This window comes from Coregonus clupeaformis, chromosome 17, assembly GCF_020615455.1.
Source record: "Coregonus clupeaformis isolate EN_2021a chromosome 17, ASM2061545v1, whole genome shotgun sequence".
Lineage (NCBI taxonomy): Eukaryota > Metazoa > Chordata > Actinopteri > Salmoniformes > Salmonidae > Coregonus > Coregonus clupeaformis.
Window position 1 is genome coordinate 32952771 of NC_059208.1, and position 12753 is coordinate 32965523.

Genomic DNA, 12753 nt, shown 5'->3' on the forward strand with positions numbered 1-12753 from the left:
GTAGGAGAAAAGCAGAGGGTTTGGCTCAATATGGATGAGAATATCTATGTTTCTGAGAGACAGTTGACATTTTATCACCCTGGCAGAAGACCAGTCTCTTCATCATGAAGCCATTTGGTTTTTAATCATGAGCTTTGATTGATCTTAAGCTTTTTCTTCACTGTAAAAATATGTTGGAAACCTAACATTACACCTTATAGTGAGTGTTAACCCAATTCGTGACAGCAATTTCTTCACAGCATGTTCTATACATTTTTCTAAATATATGTTGGAATTGTATGCACCCCGAACTATTATACATTGGTACATGACACATCTAATATAACTTTGTAATACATTTTTCTTTTGTCCTTTAGCACGACACATTTCATATAAGTCTAAAGAGCATCCTGATAGATAAGCTAACATACAGCACTGTGTGTAAACTCACCCCAGGCACAAAGGTGAAGAAGTTGTACTTCTGGTTTTTGATGGCGTTCTTGGGGTACTTCTCCTCACACTTCTCCGGGTGGCCCAGCCACACTGTCCGGGCTTTCAGCTCCTTCTTCCTCCGACACGTACGAGCCAAGCAGTCACAGCAGCTGAGGGACAGAATGAAGGACGTCGTCATCATCACAAAGAAATGTACCGTGAAAAACAAGTCACAGGTGATGTTGTCACGAGAATCCCTTATTTCCAGTGAGTAGTAGTCCAAGAACAGAAGGGGAAAAAAGGTGTTCCAGCCAGGTAATCCAAACCAAAGGAGAAAGAATAACATCTTAAGAAACATAATTGGAGTATAAGTACCGGTACATACATCCCAAACATGGATATTGCTTTCATGGTTATCTTCAATTAAACAGAAAAACCTAAATAAATAGCCTAACACTAAACACGTTTTGTTCAGACAGCATGACGGACTTTGTAAAGGTCTGAAGTGTGGCGTCGCTGCTATGGAAATAAAACAGGTCAGGTGAGCTACCAAAGGAAGTTGTGTAATGTTTACAGGTAGATTATACAATGTAAAGAAATCTCTAACTATGGAACGGTTACTTTACACAATGATCATGAGATTGTTGAATAGTAGAGACTAGTACAGATTCGAGTACACATTCACATTCTCCCAGAGCAGGCTAGGTCTCTCATCGTTCATAGCATCGCTGAGGAGAAACACTGTGGTGGTCCAGCCTGCTAATTAAATCCTGGGCCATGTCACTGTTAGATCTACCGGGTTGCTTTGACACAATTTATAACAAAGCTCTTTTAGCACTTTAAATTAACTGAAACGGTTAGGAGCACTCCAGTGCGGATTCCCATGTGAATGTTACGGCAGCCAGACTTCATTGCCAGCTGAAGAGACCAGTCAAGTCCCACTCAAGAGCCAGACATATGGAATAAATCTTTAGGACATACTGTAATAATTGCAGAGATTGTCTACTCTACAAGTTTCTTTGTGAAAATTTGCCAGAGGTGGCTGAGTGGCAGCGGTAACATCCAGAGATTAGCCATTTCCCATGCATCTGAGTCTACAAGAGGTTGCAAAGAGGCGACGATATCTGTTTCAGTACAGTCTCTGTAAACACATTTGACATTCGTAATGGCTACTTCATAATGGCTGAGTCATAATCGCATTGCTTGTCCTTAGACAACTAGCTAGTGGTAGGGATAGCTAACACGTATGGGTCTATATTCAGTTTGATCTGACTAGGCCTATGCCCTAAACTCTAGCACTAGAGGAAAGAGGAGAAAGTCTGGCCTCATGGTAGTGTACACTGTCATGCTGATTGCCTTGGCATTTACACTCTTTAAGCGCGTTGGCAAAACGCAAAACAACATAAATCAACTTTGAAAAAGAGATGTGTTTGTGTTGGCTTCTATGTAACCCCTCTCTACATGTCACCGTCCAGATTCATAAGTGAGATTATTTGCTCAAATGAATACTATTTAAATAATAGGACATTTGAATAAACAGGGGTTATTCTGCGTGAATTATTTGTGTTTTATAATCCTCAGCTAAACATACATAAAATTACTGGAAAGCATCAAACTGGTCAGCTGTGAAAAATCCGATTTGTTCATTAGGGAAAAGATCAATACGCCGTTTTGGGCTGGAGGTGCACCACTGATAACCAAACGACACTGAAAACGTAATATTCTATCAAATTCATACATAAACATTGCTAAAAGTTATTTGTTTAGCATTAAAATATCCCTCTTCCATTTGTTTACAAACCTTATTACATTTTATTGGTGTTAGTGCTGATAAATATTTCACTCTAACACATTGTAAATGGTATTTTACTAGAGGACAAAACCTGTCAAATAAATCATTAGCTAGATAAGCCGCATCGTATTGTTTGACCTCAAAGTATTTTGGGACTGGTGGTGCGCATCGAGGAACTCAACCAAAAACATCCCCTCTGTTCACTTCATGCACAGCTACCAGTGCGTTGGAACTCCAAACTGAGGCTCTCTGGCATACAATACAAATATACCAATAATACCCCCTCCCTTCTTCCCCAACACACATAGACACACACTTTGGGGCAGGGAATGCAAATCTTTCAATGGTTTGAACTGAAATCCCTAAAACTACATTACCATATATTATAGCTCATCTTTCAATAAAGCCATTGGTTGGTTGATGAAAAAACAAAACCCTTTCGAGAGCCCTCCTCCCAAAGTGTGCACTTGCACATTCCCGACATGGATTTAAAAGCATTGGATTTGTGTAAGCATTAGCTAGAGGAAGTTTCCACCATTGTTAAATCTTTGACGGGGAGTGTGCAAGTGCACACTTCAGGAGACGAGTGGAGAACCGGGATGCAGCCCAACAGTTAGTGGTTCCACTTCCAGCCTACCTGCCACAGAGGATCTTCCAGCCCCCCATGAGGAACCACCCCAGACCTCTCTGTCTCTGGTTAACCCTGGCCCGAGGTAGGGTGTGGTAATCACTCTCATCGTTCTCAAAACCTTCCTCAGACATCATCAGGGGCATCTCGTCCAAGTTAGAGGGTTCATCTTCTAAAGAATACCTGGAAAGGAAAAACAATAGGCTTTACTGTAAATAATACAGCTAGGTACAAGTTAATGCCAAGCAGGCACAGATACTAACAAACTTGCAGTGAACATATGTGACCGACGGCCTTGTTTCGGTCTTATGTAGCAAAATTTGAAATTGTGTTTTTTTCCATTGGATAAAAGCAGAGACACAGAGCTACAAAATCGTATATCATACACTGCATTTAAGGGAACAATGGGAAAGTAATTCTGCTTTGAAAGTTGATAAACTTGTAATCTCACTTTTGAGAAAATGTCCTTTGAATGTTTTGGTACCTAGTGAAGAGCTCTACTTTGTCTACACCCATTTAGCATTGTTCACACCCTCTTAAGCTTTAGCCCCACCCATCTCGTTGAGCTCTCGGAGCGTTCAGAGTGCACACTTGACGCTCTGCCCGACGAGTAGGGTTGATCGGAGCGTTCTGACCTCACAACAGCAGTCAAGCACTCAAGCTAACTGGCTAACATTGGCTAGCTTGCTATTTACTTTCAGACACAAAATTGGGATTATGGTTAATTGTTTACCTCTGGATAACATGAAAACTGCCTAACCAGCTCTGCTGGCAACAATTTCATTTTTACGCTTTTTTGTCGACATTTACTGACACCTGCCATATTCAACGGGTGTTGTGCATTCGTAAATTCATCAGTTATTCTGCGCTCTGGCATACTCAGACTGAATTTACGAACACACCCGAAATGGTTACTTGCATAGTGGAGTATTTTGTTAAGACATTTAGCTAGCTAGCTAGGTAAACAATGAACCTTGCTAAGTAAATAACATGTAAGATCATACACGTCACGTAATGTTAGCTAGCGAGCCAGCCAGCTAACGTTACCTAGCTAGCTAAACAATGTCCCATAATCCCAACTCATGACGTTACTACCCTGCATGAATCTGCTGGTAGCTAACCAACTCGGATCAATGTTAGCTAGCTAACATTAGGCTCTAACTAGCCAAGCAAACGGCTCTGAGATACAAATAATAACATCATACACGTAACGTTAGCTAGCGAGCCACCAGCTAACGTTAGCTAGTTAAACAATGTCCCATAATCCCAACTCATGACATTACTACCCTGCATGAATCTGCAGGTAGCTAACCAACCAGGTTCAATGTTAGCAAGCAAATAGCTTTGATATACTAATAATATCATACACATAACGTTAGCTAGTGAGCTAGCCAGCTAACGTTAGCTAGCTAGCTAACAGTACACTAACTTGAAATGAAACCACTTCCTGTCAAAATTAGAAACGTGTAATATCTGAAAATGTAGCTAGCTAGACTATTTTACCTGTATACATCATGCATGATGGACACGTCTCCCTGTCACGGATGCCATGGTTGCCCTTAGTTTGAAGAACCAGAGACAGGTGTTTTCTCCATCTCTTCAGCTATCATACTCTAATTCCACTGATTTCAAAACTCGATCCTCCAGAAAGTGGAGAGCAACACTTATGCAGCTCCACTACACAATACATTTCAAAAAACGCCACATTAGACAGGATTACCCTACACATACTAACCAGCTCAAATAGATAGAAGCCTTCTCTCTCGGCATGTCCAGCCCACTCATTATCTCAGCCAATCATGGCTACTGGGAAGGTTGCTGTCTTTTTCTGTGGCTTAACCAACTAGGCTCGTAATTTAACAATTGTATTCGTATTTACAGATGGCATACACGTTTGTTATTAAGGCACATGAAAGTTCACATGTTCCAGAAGGTATTTATGCCAAAAAAAACACATTTTGATTTTTTAAAAACGTTTTCGTTCAAATGGCTCTCCTGTGAAGTAGTGACCCGCGACATACGCCTAGTTTCCTGAAACAAGTCACATATTGACAGAAGAGACCTTACAGCAAACGCATGTATACCTACAAAATACAGATGTTTGACAACTGGGCTTGTTGTTACAGCACAATCTTTACAAAAACAGGAAGGAACTCATGGTAAAAAAGTGATAACTTGGGAACTAACAATAATGAAGACGAGACAGCTGTTTACCCAGACAACAACAAAGGCCTATCAGGGTGAGGATCTGTATTGATTGCAACCTTAAAGCAGGGGAACTTGAACATTTGTCAGTTGGTTTCACTGATTCACTACCACTCTGATAAAGAAAAGGTTCAATTAATTCATTTGCTGACACATTCCTCCTACTTTATTGCATTACATCGATTCCACTGGGCCACATTTTTCACTTGACAAATAGGATCCTAGCATCCAGATCCAGACATGTATGGACCCTAACAGTATCGATGCATGTAAACTAATCTCTACTGCATTTTAAAGCTTTAATATCGCTGATGTAGGAATGAAAGACTACTGACAAATAGAATTAAGCCAGAGGACAGGTTGGCTTGGTTCCTATGCCCTGGAGTAGCCTACACAATTCACATTATCACTAAGAGCACAAAGGAAACACTCTTGGGGACATGGTGTCTTCTCCATAAGGACTTAAGGAATTTGGAGCAGGTCTGCTACAGTACCAGGTAAAGGAGGGCCTCTCAATGACGCTGGACTAGCTATACAAAATACTGTAGATTTGAGAACATTTGCACATTCTGTTAATCTTGCCTCAGTCATTGAATGGGTCCATAGCGCAGATGGAGGGCTTTATAAGTACAACCTCAGGGCCAACCCATCCCATACAGTAGCACTTGGTGCATTTAAACTCTACCGAGCAGTGCAATACGCCAAGGCAGACGATTCCATGAACTGGTAAATCAGGCAGATTCCCTATTTATGTTCCTGCTTATCAGAAAAGTAAGAGTTTCCGTCAGACATTTGATGTGGACCATGACCATAGAGGGGCTGTAGTGGAGAGTTAGCCTAGTAGGCCTAGATTGTATCGTGGCTTATATGGAAGTAATTCTGAAAGAATGGGGGAGTAGTGAGGAAGGCATTGAATAAACTGGAAGAAATGTTGCTTAGTCCCGTAACAAGCCATTGGAAATTCTGTCCTGCAACCACTTTCTGCCTAGTTGGTCTTCGAGGAACAGTGCAAGTAAAATAGATTGTGATGGTGTAAGGAGGTAGGGAAGCACGTTTGCAGGCAGTGCTTTCATAAAAATGCACTGACAGACTCAGCAGTGAATGTTTTTATAATGACCACATTCGAGGTCTATCAGCAAGGACATCTCCTAAGCAGAAGGTTATTGATCAGTGAGCTAGTCACGCGCTCCGCCTCCAATTCTCTTCCTACTCTGTGACTCACCCACCCAATCCGGACCACAAGATGGGGGTCGCACTGTATTACCTACTTTCCTTAAGTAAATCATGACTTATCACTTGGAAAGGTGGAATTATAAGCACTGTTTGCCAATAGCCTACCTAGCTAAATACCCAGACGACAAAGAAGGGACGAGTTGTAGAAACACGTCATGTGACGCTTGGCGTGTCAGCTGTTCTGTTATGTTCTGTTTAACGGTGGATGGCATACAATAAATGTTACATTACCGCCATCTACTAGACTGGAGTACACATTGGCTTGCGAAAGTATTCACCCCCCTTGGCATTTTTTCTATTTTGTTGCCTTAGAATCTGGAATTCAAATGGATTTTTGGGGGGTTTGTATCATTTGATTTACACAACATGCCTACCACTTTGAAGATTATTGTGAAACAAACAAGAAATAAGACAAAAAAAACAGTAAACTTGAGAGCGCATAACTATTCACCCCCCCCAAAGTCAATACTTTGTAGAGCCACCTTTTGCAGCAATACAGCTGCAAGTCTATTGGGGTATCTCTCTTTAGACTTGGCACATCTAGCCACTGGAGTGTTGCTTTAGCATTATGCTTAGGGTCATTGTCCTGCTGGAAGGTGAACCTCCGTCCCAGTCTTAAATCTCTGGAAGACAAACAGGTTTCCCTCAAGAATTTCCCTGTATTTAAAAGCCATCCATCATTCCTTCAATTCTGACCAGTTTCCCAGTCCCTGCCGATGAAAAACATCCCCACAGCATGATGCTGCCAGCACCATGCTTCACTGTAGGGATGGTGTTCTCGGGGTAATGAGAGGTGTTGGGTTTAAGCCAGACATAGCGTTTTCCTTGATGGCCAAAAAGCTCAATTTGAGTCTCATCTGACCAGAGTACCTTCTTCCATATGTTTGGGTAGTCTCCCACATGCCTTTTGGCGAACACCAAACGTGTTCGCTTATTTTTTTCTTTAAGCGACTGCTTTTTTCTGGCCACTCTTCCGTAAAGCCCAGCTCTGTGGAGTGTATGGCTTAAAGTGGTCATATGGACAGATACTCCAATCTCCGCTGTGGAGCTTTGCAGCTCCTTCAGGGTTATCTTTGGTCTCTTTGTTGCCTCTCCGATTAATGCCCTCCTTGCCTGGTCCATGAGTTTTGGTGGGCGGCCCTCTCTTGGCAGGTTTGGTGTGGTGCCATATTCTTTCAAAAAAAAAAATATTATGGATTAAATGGTGCTCTGTGTGATGTTCAAAGTGTCTGATATATTTTTTATAACCCAACCCTGATCTGTACTTCTCCACAACTTTGTCCCTGACCTGCTTGGAGAGCTCCTTGGTCTTCATGGTGCCGCTTGCTTGGTGGTGCCCCTTGCTTAGTGGTGTTGCAGCCTCTGCGGCCTTTCAGAACAGGTGTATACAGTGAGGGAAAAAAGTATTTGATCCCCTGCTGATTTTGTACATTTACTACTGACAAAGAAATGATCAGTCTATAATTTTAATGGTAGGTTTATTTGAACAGTGAGAGACGGAATAACAACAAAAAAATCCAGAAAAACGCATGTCAAATTTTTTATAAATTGATTAGCATTTTAATGAGGGAAATAAGTATTTGACCCCCTCTCAATCAGAAAGATTTCTGGCTCCCAGGTGTCTTTTATACAGGTAACGAGCTGAGATTAGGAGCACACTCTTAAAGGGAGTGCTCCTAATCTCAGCTTGTTACCTGTATAAAAGACACCTGTCCACAGAAGCAATCAATCAATCAGATTACAAACTCTCCACCATGGCCAAGACCAAAGAGCTCTCCAAGGATGTCAGGAACAAGATTGTAGACCTACACAAGGCTGGAATGGGCTACAAGACCATTGCCAAGCAGTTTGGTGAGAAGGTGAAAACAGTTGGTGTGATTATTCGCAAATAGAAGAAACACAAAATAACTATCAATCTACCTCGGCATGGGGCTCCATGCAAGATCCCACCTCGTGGAGTTGCAATGATCATGAGAACGGTGAGGAATCAGCCCACAACTACATCGGAGGATCTTGTCAATGATCTCAAGGCAGCTGGGACCATAGTCACCAAGAAAACAATTGGTAACACACTACGCCGTGAAGGACTGAAATCCTGCAGCGCCCGCAAGGTCCCCCTGCTCAAGAAAGCACATATACAGGCCCGTCTGAAGTTTGCCAATGAACATCTGAATGATTCAGAGGAGAACTGGGTGAAAGGGTTGTGGTCAGATGAGACAAAAATTGAGCTCTTTGGCATCAACTCAACGTGTTTGGAGGAGGAGGAATGCTGCCTATGACCCCAAGAACACCATCCCCACCGTCAAACATGGAGGTGGAAACATTATGCTTTGAGGGTGTTTTTATGCTAAGGGACAGGACAACTTCACCGCATCAAAGGGACGATGGACAGGGCCATGTACCGTCAAATCTTGGGTGAGAACCTCCTTCCCTCAGCCAGGGCATTGAAAATGGGTCGTGGATGGGTATTCCAGCATGACAATGACCCAAAACACACGGCCAAGTCAACAAAGGAGTAGCTCAAGAAGAAGCACATTAAGGTCCTGGAGTGGCCTTGCCAGTCTCCAGACCTTAATCCCATAGAAAATCTGTGGAGGGAGCTGAAGGTTCGAGTTGCCAAACGTCAGCCTTGAAACCTTAACGACTAGGAGAAGATCTGCAAAGGGGAGTGGGACAAAATCCCTCCTGAGATGTGTGCAAACCTGGTGGCCAACTACAAGAAACATCTGACCTCTGTGATTGCCAACAAGGGTTTTGCCACCAAGTACTAAGTCATGTTTTGCAGAGGGGTCAAATACTTATTTCCCTCATTAAAATGCAAATCAATTTATAACACTTTTGACATGCGTTTTTCTGGATTTTTTTTTTGTTATTCTGTCTCTCACTGTTCAAATAAACCTACCATTAAAATTATAGACTGATCATTTCTTTGTCAGTGGGCAAACGTACAAAATCAGCAGGGGATCAAATACTTTTTTCCCCTCACTGTATATACTGAGATCATGTGACAGATCATGTGACACAGATTGCACACAGGTGGACTATATTTAACTAATTATGTGACTTCTGAAGGTAATTGGTTGCACCCAATCTTATTTAGGGGCTTCATAGCAAAGGGGGTGAATACATATGCACGCACCACTTTTCCGTTATTTATTTTGTATAATTCTTTGAAACAAGTTATTTTTTCCATTTCACTTCAACAATTTTGACTATTTTGTGTATGTCCATTACATGAAATCCAAATAAAAATCCATTTAAATTACAGGTTGTAATGCAACAAAATAGAAAAAACGCCAAGGGGGATTAATACTTTTGCAAGGCACTGTAACTCCCTTATATTTGCTTTAAAAAATTTAAAAATACCCTCTAATACTATACTCATAAAAAATAAAATAACTACCATACTCCACTATTTAAATATATTTATTCCTACTACCATTGTCCTCTGTAGCTCAGCTGGTAGAGAACGGCGCTTGTAACGCCAAGGTAGTGGGTTCGATCCCCGGGACCACCCATACACAAAAAAAAAAATGTATGCACGCATGACTGTAATTCGCTTTGGATAAAAGCGTCTGCTAAATGGCATATTATTATTATTATTATTATATTATTATTACTTCAGGCCAACAGCCTGAAGGGATGGGACACCACCACTTAACACACCCTGTAACTCTGCTGATGTATTTGGGTGTGCGAGACTTGACCTCTCTGGAGCTGCCACCAAAACCTCTATTTCTCCTTTGACTCTACCAATTTCCCACACGTCCAACACGATAAATTGTACTGATTTCTTCGTTATGTAGACCCTCAAACACTGAAGTCAGACATGTTTGTTTTCATGTGACGCGCATCAATGTGGCCCAATCAATCCATCGTCCCCACCAACAGCCGCTGTTCTGTTATCTAGCTGTGCTTGGCAAATAAATAAAGGGCTCTTGAATCCTAGTCCTTCCTAAAATAGCAATAGGTCGTTGTCTGCTTTTCCTAGTCAAGAGAGATTAGCAGTTGTCATACAGCTAACATTAGCTAGCAAAGAACCCTGCTTCGTTTGTTGAAACCAGCGCCAGAGGTAAGAAACACTTGTTAGCGTGCGCGGCTAGCTCGAGTCACGGAACAACTATTATTTCAACGTCCCCAAACTACTGAAATGCAAAATAAATATCGAAAACGATATCTCCACCGCTTGAACTAAAAAAATACTAATGTGTCCCATACCTGGAATGTCTTGCAGTGTTGTAATAAGCAATTTTTTTCGAGTTCTTCAGCACCGGGTTTAGCAGGATACTGTCAGCCATCTTAGCTGAACTGTACACATCATGACGTCACTACCAGTCCCAAAATCTTGATCTTCCGGAAAAAGGTTTTCTTATGCCGTGTTCAAAACAACTGGGAACTCGGAAATCTCTGATCTCCGACATCAGTGCGTTCAAGACAACTGGGATCTCGGAAAAAACGAGATCCGGCTGGGAAAAAATCGTTTTGAACGGTCATCCATATCGGAATTCCAACTCGGGAACGCGTGCCTCTTTCTAGAGCTCCGCTTTCCGACCTGAAGGTCACTGACTGACCTCATGATTTCACATATATTATTCCAAGTTCCCAGTTGTCTTGGACGCAACATTATTTGGTCTGACAGGATTGACAGATGAGACAAGTTGCTGAATGTATGTGAGATTTTATTAGCTCAGTTCGTTTTGTAGTCTACAATTATGAATTAATGTCGCTACATGTCAAGCAGTAATGCTTAACACAGTAAAAGTTGGAAAAATCACATTTCTCAAATCGTAGATATTTATTTAAAGTAGCATGAAATATTGTAAACTAGACAGTAGATGTCTGTCGGCCCAGCAAATTTTGCTTGTAAAAATATTTGCTGAGAGTGAGAGGTTCCACATCCATTGCTTTTTATGCCATCCTGCTATATGCACACTAGATAATTAATTTTTTGGTCTGTAGATTTCATGCAGAAAAGAGGCGAATGTCTCGGATTTCTTTAGTTGATGCCTCCTCTGTACATCAAATTTAGAAATCAAAAAAATAGTTCTCAGGGGAGGAGATAAAATGCTGAAATCACTAACAACAAGATTAACAAAAATGGTAACAAAACATGTTTTGTCTAAAACGTATAGCTTACATTCTGTTTATGTATGCATCTGTAAGCCAATTGATTGTTTTCTCATTTTTATCTTAATATACAATACCGGTCAAAAGTTTTAGAACACCTACTCATGCAAGGGTTTTTCTTTATTTTTACTATTTTCTACATTATAGAATATTAGTGAAGACATCAAAACTATGAAATAACACATATGGAATCATGTAGTAACCAAAAAGTGTTAAACAAATCAAAATATATTTTAAATTTGAGGTTCTTCAAATAGCCACCCTTTGCCTTGATGACAATTTTGCACACTCTTGGCATTCTCTCAACTAGCTTCACCTGGAATGCTTTTCGAACAGTCTTGAAGGAGGTCCCACATATGCTGAGCACTTGTTAGCTGCTTTTCCTTCACTCTGCGGTCCGACTCATCCCAAACCATCTCAATTTGGTTGAGGTCGGGGGATTGTGGAGGCCAGATCATCTGATGCAGCACTACATCACTCTCGTTCTTGGTAAAATAGCCCTTACACAGCCTGGAGGTGTGTTGGGTCATTGTCCTGTTGAAAAACAAATGATAGTCCCACTGAGCCCAAACCAGATGGGATGGCGTATCGCTGTAGAATGCTGTGGTAGCCATGCTGGTTAAGTGTGCCTTGAATTCTAAATAAATCACAGACAGTGTCACCAGCAAAGCACCCCCACACCATAGCACCTCCTCTTCCATGCTTTACGGTGGGAACTACACATGCGGAGATCATCCGTTCACCCACACCGCGTCTCACAAAGACACGGTGGTTGGAACCCAAAATCTGAAATTTGGACTCCAGACCAAAGGACACATTTCCACCAGTCTAATGTCAATTTCTTGTGTTTCTTGGCCCAAGCAGGTCTCTTATTATTATTATTATTATTGGTGTCCTTTAGTAGTAGTTTCTTTGCAACAATTTGACCATGAATGCCTGTTTCACACAGTCCCCTCTGAACAGTTCATGTTGAGATGTGACTGTGACTTGAACTCTGTGAAGCATTTATTTGGGCTGCAATTACTGAGGCTGGTTACTATAATTAACTTATCCTCTGCAGCAGAGGTAACTCCGGGTCTTCCATTCCTGTGGCGGTCCTCATGAGAGCCAGTTTCATCATAGCGCTTGATAGTTTTTGTGACTGCACTTGAAGAAACTTTCAAAGTTCTTGAAATGTTCCGTATTGACTGACCTTCATGTCTTAAAGTAATGATATGGACTTGGTCTTTTACTAAATAGGGCTCTATTCTACCTTGTCTCAACACAACTGATTGGCTCAAACGCATTAAGAAGGAAAGAAATTCCACAAATTAACTTTTAAGAAGGCATGCCTGTTACTTGAAATGCATTCCAGGTG

The 12753-nt window shown here is 41.4% G+C and overlaps 1 protein-coding gene across 2 annotated transcripts in view; it reads right to left on the reverse strand.

The window, feature by feature from the left end:
* The window catches only part of LOC121586268 (probable phospholipid-transporting ATPase IIB), a 75326-nt gene extending 64749 nt beyond the window's left edge, over positions 1-10577 (reverse strand). For both annotated transcript variants that reach the window (XM_041902837.1, XM_041902836.1), the window contains exons 1-3: positions 10488-10577; positions 2841-3014; positions 431-581 (exon numbers count right to left, since the gene is read on the reverse strand). In XM_041902837.1, coding sequence (XP_041758771.1) covers positions 431-581; positions 2841-3014; positions 10488-10567 — 405 coding nt within the window. In that variant the 5' untranslated portion in view covers positions 10568-10577. The remainder of the gene's footprint in view (positions 1-430; positions 582-2840; positions 3015-10487) is intronic.
* Positions 10578-12753: the final 2176 nt, after the last annotated feature.